Source organism: Mesoplodon bidens, assembly GCF_964165515.1.
Source record: "Mesoplodon bidens genome assembly, chromosome: 9".
Lineage (NCBI taxonomy): Eukaryota > Metazoa > Chordata > Mammalia > Artiodactyla > Ziphiidae > Mesoplodon > Mesoplodon bidens.
In genome coordinates, this window is record NC_138166.1 from 95,371,855 (window position 1) to 95,388,169 (window position 16,315).

The 16,315-nt window shown below is 47.3% G+C and overlaps 1 protein-coding gene across 1 annotated transcript in view; it reads left to right on the top strand.

The window, feature by feature from the left end:
* CLCN1 (chloride voltage-gated channel 1) overlaps positions 1–16,315 on the top strand; it is a 34,793-nt gene that overhangs the window by 14,881 nt on the left and 3,597 nt on the right. The window contains exons 11-22 of the mRNA XM_081243439.1: positions 137–221; positions 496–645; positions 5,304–5,373; positions 5,560–5,670; positions 7,873–8,086; positions 8,321–8,454; positions 10,607–10,851; positions 11,136–11,247; positions 11,584–11,663; positions 11,912–11,950; positions 15,664–15,768; positions 15,870–15,956. Of these exons, the coding sequence (XP_081099565.1) occupies positions 137–221; positions 496–645; positions 5,304–5,373; positions 5,560–5,670; positions 7,873–8,086; positions 8,321–8,454; positions 10,607–10,851; positions 11,136–11,247; positions 11,584–11,663; positions 11,912–11,950; positions 15,664–15,768; positions 15,870–15,956 (1,432 nt within the window). The remainder of the gene's footprint in view (positions 1–136; positions 222–495; positions 646–5,303; positions 5,374–5,559; positions 5,671–7,872; positions 8,087–8,320; positions 8,455–10,606; positions 10,852–11,135; positions 11,248–11,583; positions 11,664–11,911; positions 11,951–15,663; positions 15,769–15,869; positions 15,957–16,315) is intronic.

Sequence of the window (16,315 nt, forward strand, 5' to 3'; positions counted from 1 at the left end):
TAATGGCCTGAGACTCCAGTAGACTCCAGTTTTCCTGTAGTAGACTACAGTAAAACTTCGGCTTACCAGAGTCCAGAGAGTTGTCCACTGTGGCCTGGCTAAATTAGGGTGAGGATGAATTCTGTTTCTTTTTCAGCCGCCTGCTCTATCCTGGAATTGTTACCTTTGTCATCGCCTCCTTTACCTTTCCACCAGGAATGGGACAGTTCATGGCTGGAGAGGTCAGCTCCAAGGGTGACCTCTGAGGGTGGGAGTCAGGTCACTGAGCACATGACTGGGACCAAGCCAGGATGGGGCCACATGGAAAAGAGGAAAGAGCACAGGTGTCCCTCAGGCTTCTGAGCGTATGTGCTTTTGCCCCAGGATAGACTCTCTCCCTGAGAAAAAAGCAAAAGTGTCCCCTGAACAACGAAACTGGGGAATTGGTTCTCTTAAAAAAAGGGAAGTACCCAACATCCCTGGAGAACTGCTCCCTTTTGCTTCCTCCTCTCACAGTTGATGCCTCGTGAAGCCATCAGTACCCTGTTTGACAACAACACGTGGGTAAAGCATGTAGGCGACCCTGAAAGCCTGGGCCAGTCAGCTGTGTGGATCCACCCAAAAGTCAGTGTTGTCGTCATCATCACCCTCTTCTTCATCATGAAGGTACCTCTCCCTACACTCCTGGCTCCCTGGGCTTCTGTTTTCAACCTAGGAACCAGGGTGTGCATAGGGTAGGGAAGGGTAAAACTTCATTTGGTCTTCATCCAACCTAATAAAAAAACAGTTTGGAAACCAGCACATAAGTAAGTTGCTCATCTAGAGAAGTGAACCAATATCTGGGTTAGTGTTCCATTCATGTCAGCTTAGTGATGTTGCCATAATTATTATAACCCTTCTCAAGGTTCCGCTTGCTAGATTATTGAGACATCACAGCAGCCACGTAAGTAAGGACAAGAGCTTAGCAATACAGAGCTTAGCAATACAGATAATAACTGTGTAAAGACCTCAGATAAATTAACCAAATCCCCCCACATGATAGATAATTAGGTACTTCATTCTCCATGCATCTGATTATCCATTTTCAGATGATTTGCATATCCATTTTTTCCCCAGTCTAGTGGATGATCTCTTTTCTAGAATTACAAAAGGGATAAAATATTTAAATCCACTTTCTTAGTGACTATAAATAATTTTTATAAATGTTATTATTCTCTAGGTAGTGAGGCTGTGAGGATTTTGCCATTCTTAAACCATTTTCTTCTAACTTCAATTAGGAAACAAAAGCTGATCTCTTTTCTAACAGTTCTTTTTCATATTTGCCCGTCAAGGATCATGTGTTTACAGACTTCTCAATTACTGCCTTATACAAGTATATTTTTATTTCCATCACTGGTTGTGACATCTGTTATAATTGCTGATGGCCTTTTTTTTCTCTTTTTTGATGATTGCCTCCTTATTCATAGTATGTCTTGCTTGAATAACCCAGCATTTTCCTCTCTATATTAAGGGCCTTCATTTGAAAGTCTGTCCACATTAAACTTTCATGTTTTTTCGTACCTTGCTATTAACTTATTCTTGATACTGATTGTGAATCTATATTTCCCCAGGATATGAGTCACTAAGTTATATTTATATTGTAATAGCTGAGTTGGGTTCATTTATTCAATAAATGTTCTCATGCACCTACTGTGTGCCAAATATGTAATACTTGATTATTGATCTTTGGTGAATCTAATGCTTATGGTTGAAAAATTATTTTAAAATTTCCTTCGTGGTTTTTTGCTGCTCATTTAATGTGCTTGTCAATGGTCTTATCCTTAGAGATACCAGGTGCTTGACACACCAGGTTCCAATTCTGTCACTTATGTTCTCAGGATTTGCTGTGCGGTTTCTGGAGGCTGTATTTATGTATGTTCTTTTTCATTCCATTCCAGGGGGATTAATTGGGTCTGTGGCTTCCATATTTTGCACACCCACTTTATTAATTAGATCATTTTCATTTCTTCCTTCAAAAGATTTGATATTTTTATCATAAAGAAGTTCTCAGTGTCTTGTTAGGGGTCTGATTTTTGGACTTTCGTTATAGAGTTTATCTTCTCTAATTTATAAACCCCAGCTTCCTGTAACTGGTTGTTGAGCATACAAACCCATCTGCAGTAACCAAGTCCAAGTTTTGATGGCATCTCAGAATTTCTTGTTCAGTGATAACAATGGTGTTTTTCTGATACTCCTCTAGACTGAGCTGTATGGTAACTTTGGGATCATATATACTTTTGAAATGTTAAGCGTTTGAAAATTTTTGGAGAAACAAAATTCTGTATGTATTTTCAACATTTCCTTCCCACCTGACCTCATTTCCTCAGATTCCCAAGTGTATCTCTGGATTTCACCTTACAGATTAAAATTTATTCTGAGAAACCTACTTGGATTATATAGCAGGACTCAACTGTATGTCATTCTTATTAATTTCTCACTGAATTACATCCTCAACAATGTCTACATAATAAGTGAATCGAGAAGAAACTCACATTTCTTGGGCTATATTTCAAGCCCAACAGTTTGCAGCAGGCCTATGCTATTCTATAATATTTAAAATGTAGGGCTTCCCTGGTGGTGCAGTGGTTGAGAGTCCGCCTGCCGATGCAGGGGACACGGGTTCGTGCCCCGGTCTGGGAAGATCCCATGTGCCGCGGAGCGGCTAGGCCCGTGAGCCATGGCCGATGAGCCTGCGCGTCCGGAGCCTGTGCTCCGCAATGGGAGAGGCCACAACAGTGAGAGGCCCACATACCGCAAAAAAAAAAAAAAAAAAAAAAAAAAAAGAATATAAAATGTAAAACCATTCACTGCTATAAATCCATGATATTACCTAGTAATCACTGCTTCCAGCATTTTCACTGTCTTATCATTAGACGCATAACCATACCCTTATTATTTCCAAAGTGTGGACAATAGGGTGCGTAGGCACATTAAAACATACAAGTGACTTAGAACTATTTTTCCACAGTTTGATTTGAAATTTAGCTTATGTGGTCTTCTGGCAGTCTCAGTGCTCACAGATAAGATTCTCAGTTCAGCTGTTTATAACATTGATGAAGGGACCTTCCATCTTCTCAATTTTAAGACATGGAAGGCATCACCATGTTGTAACTCTGGAGTGTTTATAATGAGTACGGATATAATTACAACATCTCAGTTCCCTTTTTAATAAGTCTAACATTATTACCTAGATCACTCAGTTCTCAGTACAGCCTGAGGCTCTGTAGCATTCTTGTCTAATCTTCCTGTGGTTCCTTCCTGTGAAGGGTTTAAATAAAGTAGAATCTGTGATAAGGGGTCTCTAGTTTCCCAGTTCTCTAGAACTGGGTGTCTAAAATCTTGGGAATTATTGGTGTTCCAGATCACTTACCCTGCTTCTGGATCTTCCCTTTCACGTGCTAATAGCTCAAAAAGAATGCTAGTCTCAAGTGTCATGCTCTGTGCTATAGGAGTTGATAACTTCGGTGTCCTCTGATCCTCCTGCTCTTCTTACACTGATCTTGGAGGATAATCTGAAGTTCATCCTCTGAAATCAGACCAATCAGCCACCTATTATCTTTATTACTGGAGCTTTCAGATTAACCTGAGCCTACAAAATCCCTTATGGCTTCCGTGGACTTATTCCAAAGAGACAGCACAGAATAGTTCAAGGGGTCTCAAAATGTTATATGTCAGGATCACTTAAGAAGCGCCTACCAGCGCCTAGAACTCTGTCTCCAGACAGTCTGATGGGGTAGCCTCCAGTGGTGTCTGGTCATCCGCAGTTTAAACAAGTTCCCCTGAAAGCATTACTGTTGGATGTTTTAAGCAAATATTAGCTCTAAGTGTCTCTGCTTTGCATGAATACTGTTTGACCAAACTCTCTTCTTTCCTTCCTTCCTACCTACTTACTTAACTTACCTACCTACATCCTGCCTGCATTTACTGAGCACTGTGCCAGTGCTGAGAGAAGGCAAAGACAACAAGATACACCCTTGTTACACACTCGAAGAATTTGCAATCTGTATCCTCTTCAATTGTACATTTAACTTGGCTGTCCTCAACTGTTTTAAAGAGTCCTATTCTGACATGGTGACATATGTATTTTGCCTCTTCTCAGAGCTTCAGGGATGAAGGCTTCTCAGAGCCTTCATCATTGTCTCTTGAGGACAGCCCTGGCTCAAAAGAATCTCTCTCTAAGGTTCAGAAAATTAGGAAACTTATTTCTCATTAGTTTACGATAAAGTTGGTGTAGTGTTTAAATTGTAAATAGTTTGAGCCTGGCAATTTTTTTTTTTTGACCTTTAGCTGTTGTCATCTTTCACCGAATTAGTTTGAGATCTTTTTCTAAGATCGGCTTACTTATTTTGGAAATGATATGTAAACCTGTTGCTTAATTTATATATTATGTCTCATATGTTTATTTCTTTTACAGATATTTCAAAAGTTCAACCACTACTCCTTTTTCCATTCGGTTTCTCAGTTCTTTTGCATTCTTTGCTGCAGAATGTACCTATTGCTTTTGCTAAAATCATCCCAATTCCTGTTGGAATACTACCTTGGCCTTGGAGGTCCTTTCTATCACGCTGGCTGATTTAGCTAGCTCTCTCAATGTGCTCCTGCAGGTTGGTCAGGACCGATCTGATTTTCTGATCCTTTGTTGAAGGTGATTTGATGTTAAAGGAAATGGCTCAGGCAGGACTGTCTTCACTCCAGGTTCCCTTGTGAGGCTTGCCATATAGATGGCTTTATAAATGACCATAGTGAAGCTAAAGCAGTCCTGCAGTAAGTCACTATGACTTTAAGGTGCCTGCCACTTAGAGCTGGGGCTTTTTTTTTTTTCAGAAACATAGTCTGGCCAGGAAAAGGTATCCTCCACTTTCAAGAGCTCAGGCTGCTTAGCTGAGGTGACCTTTTTGGGCTAAGAGGATACAGTAGGCTAGGGCCCTTTTGGGGGCAGTGACAGAGGAGTCCTCTGGGGCCTCACTCCTTGTTTTGATTGCCTAAAGGCAAATATTGTCACTCCAGGTAGGAACAATTTGGGTTGATTGCCTGGAGGAACCTTCTTATAGTGTTGTCTTTAGTGAGCTCTTAGCCTGAGCGCTCCATGTGTTTTTGGTTCTGGAGGAAGGGTGACAGGCAGGATGGCTTCCAGAAGGATTAGCTACCCCAGGATTTCTGTAACTCTTGAAGCAAGAAGGAGGAGGATAGTGGGAAGGAGGTTGAGTGTGTGTGTGTGTGTGTGTGTGTGTGTGTGCGTATTGGGCAGAGTTGAGAGGGTGTCCTGACGCCTCTTTTTACCCCAGTTCTGGATGTCCATCGTGGCCACCACTATGCCCATACCCTGCGGAGGCTTCATGCCTGTGTTTGTGCTCGGTAAGTTCTGATGGGAAGCCTGGGATCTTACTGATGGCTGCAATCTAGTGTACTGAGAAAATAAGGAAAGGCCTGGAAGGCTGGGGGTTTGTATTTAGTCTTAGCGCCCAAGGAGGTATGGCTCTGAAAAAAGAGGATAAAGGCCTTGAATCTCTCAACACCTTCCTTCCTTTTGTCTCTCCCTAGGAGCTGCATTTGGAAGGCTGGTAGGAGAGATCATGGCCATGCTTTTCCCAGATGGTATCTTATTTGACGACATCATCTACAAGATCCTACCTGGGGGCTACGCAGTAATTGGTGAGACACATTCCACCCTCCTGTCACCCCGAATACCCACACTCGAACTCTCCCATGATATCTGCATTCCAGGCTACACAATATGGTTTTGTTGTTGTTGTTGTTGTTTGTTCGTTTGTTTGTTTTGCGGTACGCATGCCTCTCACTGTTGTGGCCTCTCCCGTTGCGGAGCACAGGCTCCGGACACACAGGCTCAGTGGCCGTGGCTCACGGGCCCAGCCGCTCCGTGGCATGTGGGATCCTCCCGGACCGGGGCACGAACCCGTGTCCCCTGCATTGGCAGGTGGACTCTCAACCACTGCGCCACCAGGGAAGCCCCACAATATGGTTTTAATTTAATGCTGTTTAATTCAACTTTTATTCACATAATCAACCCTTGGCTCTGACTCATTGGCTCTTATTAAACATCTCTGAGCTTTAGTTTCTTCATGTAGAAAAGGGATTATGGGGATTAAATGAGATAATAAGGCTGAGAGCACCTAGGATCACCTCTGAATGCTTGGTAAGGGCTTTTTTTTTTTTTCCAAAGAATCGTGGAAACAACAGTGCAGGTGACTGGCTTGAATCCTCCTAACCTGCAGGTGCGCTCTTGTTAACGGGACTTAAGTGCACATGACTAAGAGCTAAGAAACATGGGCTCTGGACTCATCCCTGTCTTTTGTCACTGGATGACCATGGGGCAAGTTAGTGGCCTTTCTGCACCTTAGTTTCTTTCTTCTAAAATGACTTCTGAGATGTCTTACAGCCCTAACATTTTGAGAATCTGAGATAATCTTTTTCCATTAAATCTATAGTCCCTTCCAACCAAAGGCCATGTCTAACAAAATGACCAGTATATGCCCCAGAATTATTATGCTTCCTCCCTCCCTCCCCTCCTCACTGAAATTCCATAACATCTAAGGCCATGCCTCCCTTTGCTTTAGAACTAACCAGCTTTATAGTGCACACAGTGACCTTACTTCCCCTGTCATAGTTCTTTACAAAAACCTCCTTCATCAATAAGAGTCATCTGCTCTTATTCCCCATCTTCATGCCTCTCAGGTATCCCCCCAGTCTCCCTGGTGGACCTTTGCCAGTAGATCTCCTGTGTTAGTTTATGTTCTGAAGGATATTGGGTACACCATCCAGTAGAATCATTCCTCCCAATATTTCCCTTTTGTGACTTTTTCTTGTTCCATTTTGATGTATGGCTTCCCCAGCATCTTTTCTCATAGAATATCTTCCCATATTTAAATAACAAATATAGTTAATGCCCTAGGGACTATTTTGGTTGGTGGGAAAACATAACCAAAAACAAGTAAGACAGATTCTATCATCAAAGAGCTTATGGAATCATAATATTTTAGATCTGCAAGCGCCTTAGAACTTATCTAATGACCCCTTTCACCTTAGAGATGAGAGCATGGGATTCCAGAAGAATTAAGCTCTATTCATACAGTTGAGAAATAGTAGAATCAGGATCTCATTGATCCAAGTCCACAGCATGATTCCTGAATTTTGACTCTATCCACTCATAAATTGTTGGCATCAAAACCTGAGGTCTGGGCTTCCCTGGTGGCGCAGTGGTTAAGAACCTGCCTGCCAACGCAGGGGACACGGGTTCGACCCCTAGTCCGGGAAGATCCCACGTGCCGCGGAGCAACTAAGCCCGCGTGCCACAGCTACTGAAGCCTGTGCACCTAGAGCCCATGCTCCACAACAAGAGAAGTCACCGCAATGAGAAGCCCGCGAACCACAACGAAGAGTAGCCCCGGCTCGCCACAACTAGAGAAAGCCCGCGTAGCAACAAAGGCCCAACGCAGCCAAAAATAAATCAATAAATTTATAAACAAAACAGAACAAAACCTGAGGTCCAAGGTAAAACACTTGTAAATGGGGTTTTAAATGCTCAGTTAAGAGTGATCCAAACTTTTAAAAGCAAGTAATAGATGCCACATCACCATCTTTATTTTATAAATGAAACTTTGGCCACACACAAAATTTTTGTAAATTGCCCAAGGTCATAGAATGAGATCAAAATGACGATTTTCTAACAGTTCAGCATTCTAACCCTTCCTACTGACAAATGGTTATCTCAGGAGTGTTGGCACTGCCCAGGATCATGTGTCCCCACCCTGTGTCACTCCCGTCACATCCCCGTGTAGCCCCCATGACAAGAAAGGCAGCCCTAACCCACCGGTACGCTCCCGTGTCTCATTCTAGGAGCAGCAGCGCTGACTGGTGCGGTATCCCACACCGTCTCCACAGCCGTGATTTGCTTCGAACTAACGGGTCAGATCGCTCACATCCTACCCATGATGGTGGCTGTTATCTTGGCCAACATGGTGGCTCAGAGCCTGCAGCCCTCCCTTTATGACAGCATCATCCAGGTCAAGAAGCTGCCCTACTTGCCTGACCTTGGTTGGAAGCAGCTCAGGTCAGGGGCACCAGCTGGGATTAGTTCAGATTTGATGGGGTTGGTGTGGGAGGTTCTGAGATTGAGCACGAGGTTAAGGTCAACGTCTGGAAGCACTGCTTTTGACTTAGTTTTGTATTCCCATGCACTTCATAAATATTACGAGTGATCAAGTGCATGGCAGACCTCACGGGAGGAGTGGAAGGGACAGGCATATGGTAAGGCTAACCCTGCCTGTGCTTTCTCCCTCTGCAGCAAATTTACGGTCTTTGTTGAGGACATCATGGTACGGGATGTGCAGTTTGTTTCAGCTTCTTGCACTTATGGGGAGTTGCGAAACTTGCTCCAGACCACCACAGTCAAGACTTTACCACTGGTCGATTCAAAAGGTCAGTGGGAGGGAAGGAAGCAGATTCCTGAGCTAGTGACCTGAACAAGGGCTCCACGGAAGTGGAGGGCGGCACTGTGGTGTGGGCTTGTCTAAGGGGCCACCCAGGCTGCTGCAGGATGCCCAGCCTTAGGGAACATGGTCACCTTCAAGGATGGAAAAACACAGCCATAACACAAGCACAAGAAGACAGTTAAAAAAGCCAATGAAAGGGGCTTCCCTGGTGGCGCAGTGGTTGGGGGTCCGCCTGCCGATGCAGGGGACACGGGTTCGTGCCCCTATCCCGGAAGATCCCGCATGCCGCGCAGCGGCTGGGCCCGCGAGCCATGGCCGCGGAGCCTGTGTGTCCGGAGCCTGTGCTCCGCAACGGGAGAGGCCACAGCAGTGAGAGGCCCGCGAACAGCAAAAAAAAAAAAAAAGCCAATGAAAGAAATACAGCTGATTCTCATTAGTCCTTGTAATTATGTTCTATAAAGTTTCCAAGAACACTGAATTAGGGACGCTACACTGAACCATTGCTCCTAGAGGAAATTCAGGGTGAGGTTCCTGCAAGCCTCTGGTCACAACACTTTCTTCAAGTAATCAAAGTATACACTTGTCTTAGGTGTGTTTCTCCTTAAAGACACCTTATTTAATATCTATTGTTAATTCATCAGCATTGAACTCACCACGACCAACAGAAGGTTAGCTCATGGCTGAACAAAGCTTTTATCTAACACACTTCTTTTCTCCATAAGGCACAGCACAGCCTTCCTGCTTAGCGGCAATTTTAAACAGCAAAATTGGGCTTCCCTGGTGGCGCAGTCATTAAGAATCCGCCTGCCAATGCAGGGGACACAGGTTCGAGCCCTGGTCTGGGAAGATCCCACATGCTGCTGGGCAACTAAGCCTGTGCGCCACAACTACTGAGCCTGCGCTCTAGAGCCCATAAGCCACAACTACTGAGCCCATGTGCCACAACTACTGAGGCTGCACTCTAGAGCCCGTGCTCCGCAACAAGAGAAGCCAGCACAATGAGAAGCCCGCACACCGCAACGAAGACCCAATGCAGCCAAAAATAAATAAATAAATTAAAAAAACAAAACCCCTTAAAAAAACAACAAAATCACCAACACAAAACACAAAAAATGCAAAAAACGTGGCATTCAATGGACCACGAAAGAACATTTGTTTACAATATGACAGCTGGAAAAAAAAGGCAGAGCATCCCTTTGTTCAGACTCAGCTTGGAATGTGTGCGTGGGGTAACTCAAATTTTTTGCTGTTCTGCACATGTCTATGAATGATGGGAAAAGTACTGCAATTATTGATTTTGGGTTACAAAGATATTTAAGCCCGTAGGTGAATTCACAAATAGGGAATGCGAGAATAAGGCTTGGCTGTAAATCTTATGGCCCCTTATGTGGTTCTCATTGCTGCCTAGCTAAGTGATAGCTGTCCTTTAATGCCCAATTTGAGGAGCAGATGAAACTGTTCCATATGAAGGAGTGAACGTGTTTAATGAGCAGTGATTTCACCTCCTTCACCATCCTTTCTGCCCACCTTTGGCACTTAATCTTGCTTTGTATTATTTCTTTCTTTATTTTTTTTTTTTTGCGGTATGTAGGCCTCTCACTGTTGTGGCCTCTCCCGTTGCGGAGCACAGGCTCCGGACGCGCAGGCTCAGCGGCCATGGCTCATGGGCCCAGCTGCTCCGTGGCATGTGGGATCCTCCCAGACCGGGGCATGAGCCCGTGTCCCCTGCATCGGCAGGCGGACTCTCAACCACTGCGCCACCAAGGAAGCCCTGTATTATTTCTCTTTTTTTTTTGCGGTACGCGGGCCTGTCACTGTTGTGGCCTCTCCCGTTGCGGAGCACAGGCTCCGGATGTGCAGGCTCAGCGGCCATGGCTCACGGGCCCAGCCGCTCCGCGGCATGTGGGATCTTCCTGGACCGGGGCACAAACCCGTGTCCCCTGCATCGGCAGGCGGACTCTCAACCACTGCGCCACCAGGGAAGCCCCTGGAAGACTTTTGAAATGAGTTTTTAGGAAAAGAGGGTAAGAGCTGAAACAAGATTGGGTGCTGGGCTTCTGTCCCTGATTCCATCCTGCTGAGCAGGGCGGGGCGGGGTAATTGAGTGGGCCCTCAGGCTGAGCTTGGATCTCCCCCAGATTCGATGATCCTGCTGGGCTCCGTGGAGCGTTCAGAACTGCAGTCCCTCCTGCAGCATCACCTGTGTCCTGAGCGGAGGCTGCAGTTAGCCCAGGACATGGCAAGGAAGTTGTCCGAGCTACCCTTCGACGGGAAGGTGCGGCAGGCTGGGGAGGGGCACCGTGGCGTCTGGCCCCAGGGTCGACCTGAGTCCTTTGCCTTTGTGGATGAGGATGAAGATGAGGACCTCCATGGGAAGCCCGAGGTGAGTGGGCTGGGAAGGGCCAGGTGAACAGGATAGAGGGGGCAAAGGGAAAATAGGAAGAGAGAGGGAAGATGCTGATCGTTGACAAAGTCAAAGAGACAAGTGCCCCTGGGTCCAGGGACTGAAGGAGGTAAGTTTACAAATGATGGTACCGTGAGAATTCAAAGTGCTCTAAGGACTTCTAAACTGAATAGAGTTAGAGAGGTTTCCCAGGACACCACCTGGTAAAGGCAGGAAAAGGTAGCCTCTTCTCTAGGACTGAGAACTTTTTCTATTCTTCACAGCTGCCTCCTCTTCCTCCTCCTCACCCCTTTCCTACTGCTCCACTGCCCCCCGAAGAGCCCAACGGGCCCCTGCCCGGCCACAAACAGCAGTTGGAAGCACCGGAGCTTGAAGGTAAAGATTCTCCCATCATGCACCTCACCCTTGCCTCATGCCTTGTGGTTATCTCTGGGCACTCCTCAACCTAAGGGCTCCTACTATGAGGAGGGGTGAGGCCTGAGGATGGCGGGAGGGGGTTTCTATTCTTCGAGTCTCCATGTTACCATCCCAAGGCATGGGGGCAAGGGCTGGATTAGGAGGATGGAAGGGGAGAGTTCCTATGGAGGTGAAGCACCTAGAAGTATGGACCCTTTGTGGCGAAGTATCAGGACCACTTGAAGCCCCTGACCATTTCCTCCCAGGATGGCTATTGCTTTCTTTGCATTTCCATTCACTCACCACTCCTCTCAGGTCAAAGACCCTCCATCTTTCAGTCGCTGCTGCGCTGCTTGCTGGGCAGAGCTTGCCCCACAAAGAAGAAAATGACCCAGGTGAGAGGAGATGTGTTGGGGGCAGGGGGGCGGGGGTGGGGAACATGGGACAGGGAGCTTGTCTTTGAGGAGCAAGAAACCCATGATCCTTAAATTGGGAGAGAAGAGGTCCCACCAAGAAGAAGCTTCATCATATGGAAGGGATGATGGGTTGGAAAGAGGCATCTGTGGCTTGGCCAGGGAGGGATGGCTATGGTTCCACTTGGAAGAAAAGGGAAGGAACTTGGACCTATGTCTTTCTTCTCTAGGAATCAGAGGATTTAGTGGATAACATGTCACCTGAAGAGGTAAGTAAAGGAAACAGGAACCTGGGGTGGGTTGTTTTGTCAAATGAAGATATTGCTCACTTTTTTCGACCTTCTTCATTGTGTTGTGAGAGTAACGTGTGAGTCTAGGCAGGAAAGCATTTTGAGAGGTTGGAAATGAGGTGTGACCATGGAGACAGTACTGAGCACGTTGCTTGGAGGTAGGGGAACATGGCGGTGTCCTCATGGGGACCAGTGTCATTTCAGGAGAGGGAAGTTTTGACCCTCTGTGTGTAGATGGGCACATGGTGCTAGGATCGCCCTTGGAGCTTTTAGACATTAGGGAAGTTCTAGACCAGGCAGAGGCTATGCGGGGTGGGTGAGATTTACCTGCAGGAAAATGGCACCAGGCAGCCAGCACTTACACAAACCAATGTGGAAGAACAGCATCGAAACTAAGATGGGGAATTCAGTGTCTGGTGAGGTTACTATGCTGGACTGATCAGGGTCCTGAGACAGTGGACAATGAGAAGATTCCAGGAAGCGAGACTGGGAAGAACCACAAACTGAGGGCAGATTTTGACAGTGGTGCCTCACTGGGACAAATCACTATTCCCCTATAGAATCCACGAGAGAGAAAATCAAGCACTGAGTGGGTTTGGTTGTGCGGAGGGAACAGAACGTGGCACAGTGAGTGGGAGCAGGTGGCTGAGCTGTGCCGATCAGAACTACCCTGGCGTGTGGAGAGACACCAACAACATCCATTAGCAACCATTCCACTTAGTAAAAGAGAATGCAGCTTGCTTCGAAGGCTGAAAGGTAGAGCTTTAAAAGTATGTAGCTGGGCTTCCCTGGTGGCGCAGTGGTTGAGAGTCCGCCTGCCGATGCAGGGGACACGGGTTCATGCCCCGGTCCGGGAAGATCCCACATGCCGTGGAGCGGCTGGGCCCGTTAGCCATGGCTGCTGAGCCTGTGCGTCCGGAGCCTGTGCTCTGCAACGGGAGAGGCCACAGCAGTGAGAGGCCCGTGTACCGCAAAAAAAAAAAAAAAAAAAAAAAAAAAGTATGTAGCTGACAAAATACCATAATGTGTATTATCTTTAAATAAACATCCACTGGATGTCCAGAATATATATGTGCTAAGAATTAAAAGTACTCAGGGTTGGAGGAGGGGGTGGTGAGTGACAAGAGAGAAAGGCAGTCTTCACCTTCTCCCCTTGACACCCCTCGCGACACACACATTTCTGATAAATGACCTAAAAAATCAAATGGATGATCACAGAAGAAAAAAATCGAACTATTCCTTCTGCCCACAAGCAGGAATCAAATAGGTCATAACTACAGTTAAGGAGTGCCTTACTAGGGTGCTCAAGCCAATAATACTTTTTTTTTTTTAATACACCGAAGAAATCCAACTAGTTGATCAGTGAGGTTATTTAATGACCACTGGAAATAAAATGCAACTAGGGATCAAAAGAAGATAGATCATACATTTTTTTTTTTTTTTTGCGGTACGCGGGCCTCTCACTGTTGCGGCCTCTCCCGTTGCGGAGCACAGTCTCCGGACGCGCAGGCTCAGCGGCCATGGCTCACGGGCCCAGCCGCTCCGCGGCATGTGGGATCCTCCCGGACCGGGGCACGAACCCGTGTCCCCTGCATCGGCAGGCGGACTCCCAACCACTGCCACCAGGGAAGCCCTAGATCATACGTTTTTAGCTGATATCTTTCTCAAGGAAGATTTTAAGCAGCTCTCAACTCCCATGGGAACCACCAAGACTTTTTGAAAGGATAAGATTCAATAGGACTCAAAGTTCAGGACTCTTTAACACAGTTTTCAGGCTAGATCACGATGACACCCTGGACAATACCAAGATGATACCTCTGGGAATAGTCAAAGAATTCAGTTCTAGGTTGCCAGAAGTCCTTGCTATGACTTTTTTTTTTTTAATTTATTTTTGGTTGTGTTCGGTCTTCATTGCTGCACGCGGGCTTTTTCCAGTTGTGGCGAGCAGGGGCTACTCTTCGTTGTGGTGCATGGGCTTCTCATCGCGGTGGCTTCTCTTGTTGCGGAGCACAGGCTCTAGGTGCCCGGGCTTCAGTAGTTGTGGCACACAGGCTCAGTAGCTGTGGCACACGGGCTTAGTTGCTCCGCGGCATGTGGGATCTTCCCAGACTAGGGATTGAACCCGTGTCCCCTGCATTGGCAGGCGGATTCTTAACCACTGAGCCACCAGGGAAGTGCTATGACTTGTTTAATTCTGATGCTCTGTCAGGGATACACACAGTTCGAGCCCTGGTTTGTCATTGATGCTGAGATTTTTCAAGTCATGGAACACATCAGACAAAGAGCAGAAAAAAGCTGGGGGTCCCAGGAACATGATCGGCAGTCAAGGTCAGAAGCCCACCTCTGTGTAATCTTGGGCAAACACTTAAGCACTCCATGCCTCTGTTTTCTCATCTGTAGAATGGGGATAATGACAGGGTTGTTGCAGAGGATTCAATGAGTGAAGCAAGTAGGATAATGCTTGGCACCGAGCAAGTGCTTGGTGCATGTGCACTGGAAATGGTTCTGTTCGTGTTGTTCCCTAAGGGCAGGCAAAAAAGGAACCAGGGAGGCCAGAAATGATCGTAGAATGCTCCAGGAGGACAGGACCAGCCAAACCAGGGTTGGCAAGGGTCTGCCCCCCATCCTATAAGTAAGTCCTTTCTGCAACATACCTGCTAAGTGGTCATCCATCCTGTGAGAATTTTTTGTGAACCTTTCGTCAGGGAAGGTGAGAGTTTAGAGGAGGTGTGATTACAGTCCAGAAAGAGCAGGAACAGGAGAACTAGGGGATGGCCTTCGGCGATGTCCTCGAAGCTTGAAACGTATAGATTTGGACTAACAGGAAAACAAAGTAGTACCTCATTCAGAAGGGACTGCCTGAAAAGAGATTACAGAAAATTTAAAAATCAGTTATGAGAACAAGAGCGATACTGGATTACTTAGAATCTTGGGGATTTGGGGCGTGCAAATCTAAAATCCAGAGGAAAGTTGAACTTTTGCCTTAATGCTTCGGTCATTGACAAAACAGTGTAAACCAAACCAAGCAAACACACACACAAAAACGGTTTGTTTGAGTCAACAAAGTGCCATGTGACCCAGTACAGCTCTTCAAATCCAACAAACCTTTGCCATGATCTGCTGTGTAAAAGGTCAGTGTGCTGGTTTCTCCATGACACACAGCAACTGATGCCACACAGCACTCTGGAGGAGTTCCGCCCAGGGGGCAGAATTAAGACAAACGTCAGCCTAAGATGGTACGCGATCCACGCCGTTTCTGAGAAGGAGAGTCTGGCAGAGCACGTCTGACCCGGAGTGTCAGGCATAGGGTATGGGCGCAGGGTGGGGTTCTTGGGGAAACCCAGAACAGCAGTCGCGGAAGCGGAAGCACATCTGGCTTGACTGGAGCTGTGGGTGTTACAGGAGTACTGGAAAATAAGACTGGAAAGATGCGTTGGAAATAAGTGTTTGGGGCACCAGGAAGAAGGAGCGTGTTCTGAGCACCTGAGGGCGAAGGTTGATTTGGGGCTGGAGGAGGGACGAGGGCGGTGCGGCTCCCTGGGGAAAAGGGAAGAGGGCTCGTGGTCTGGAGGAGCAGTGACGGTTCACTGTGTATTTCAGGCTTCTGGGCCAGGGCGAGGAGGGCTGTTTGGGGTCCAGATCCGAGGTTTAAGGGGGCTCTGATATCGGGTGACGGACCTCCTCTCCGGCAGATTGAGGCCTGGGAGCAAGAGCAGCTGAGCCAGCCTGTCTGTTTTGACTCTTGCTGTATCGACCAGTCCCCCTTCCAGCTGGTGGAGCAGACGTCGCTGCACAAGGCAAGTGCTTGCCCGATGCCCACTGCCCACGGAGCAGGGCTGCTGGGAGGGCCGGGAGGTGCGGGGCCTCTGCGTGCTGACCTGCGGCTCTTTCCGCGCAGACTCACACGCTCTTCTCCCTGCTCGGCCTCCACCTTGCGTACGTGACCAGCATGGGGAAGCTCACGGGGGTGCTGGCCTTGGAGGAGGTAAGAGCGGTTGTCCCCTTTGAGCAGTGAGGAAGAGGGGGGCACAGGATACAGGGTGGGGAGGGCAGGGGTGGCCTTAACATCCGGGAGGTTCCTCCAGATTTCCCTCCTGTTTTTCATGCAGAGACTGAAGGGGGCGGGAGCGCAGCCCTGTGCCCTTCTAAGGACGGCATGGGCTTGGGATGGGGGTTCAGGGCCCGAGTCGTGGTTTCACAGGGGTGCGCTGTGGTGGTGCATGGAAGGCGGAGGAGATGGGAAGTGTCTGAAGAAGGCCTGAGGGTTGCTAGGAAGGGGCCCAAGGAGGTCCTGGGTCAGGGGTCTTGAGAGTCACTGCTCTGTAGGTGGGGCTTTTCGTCCGT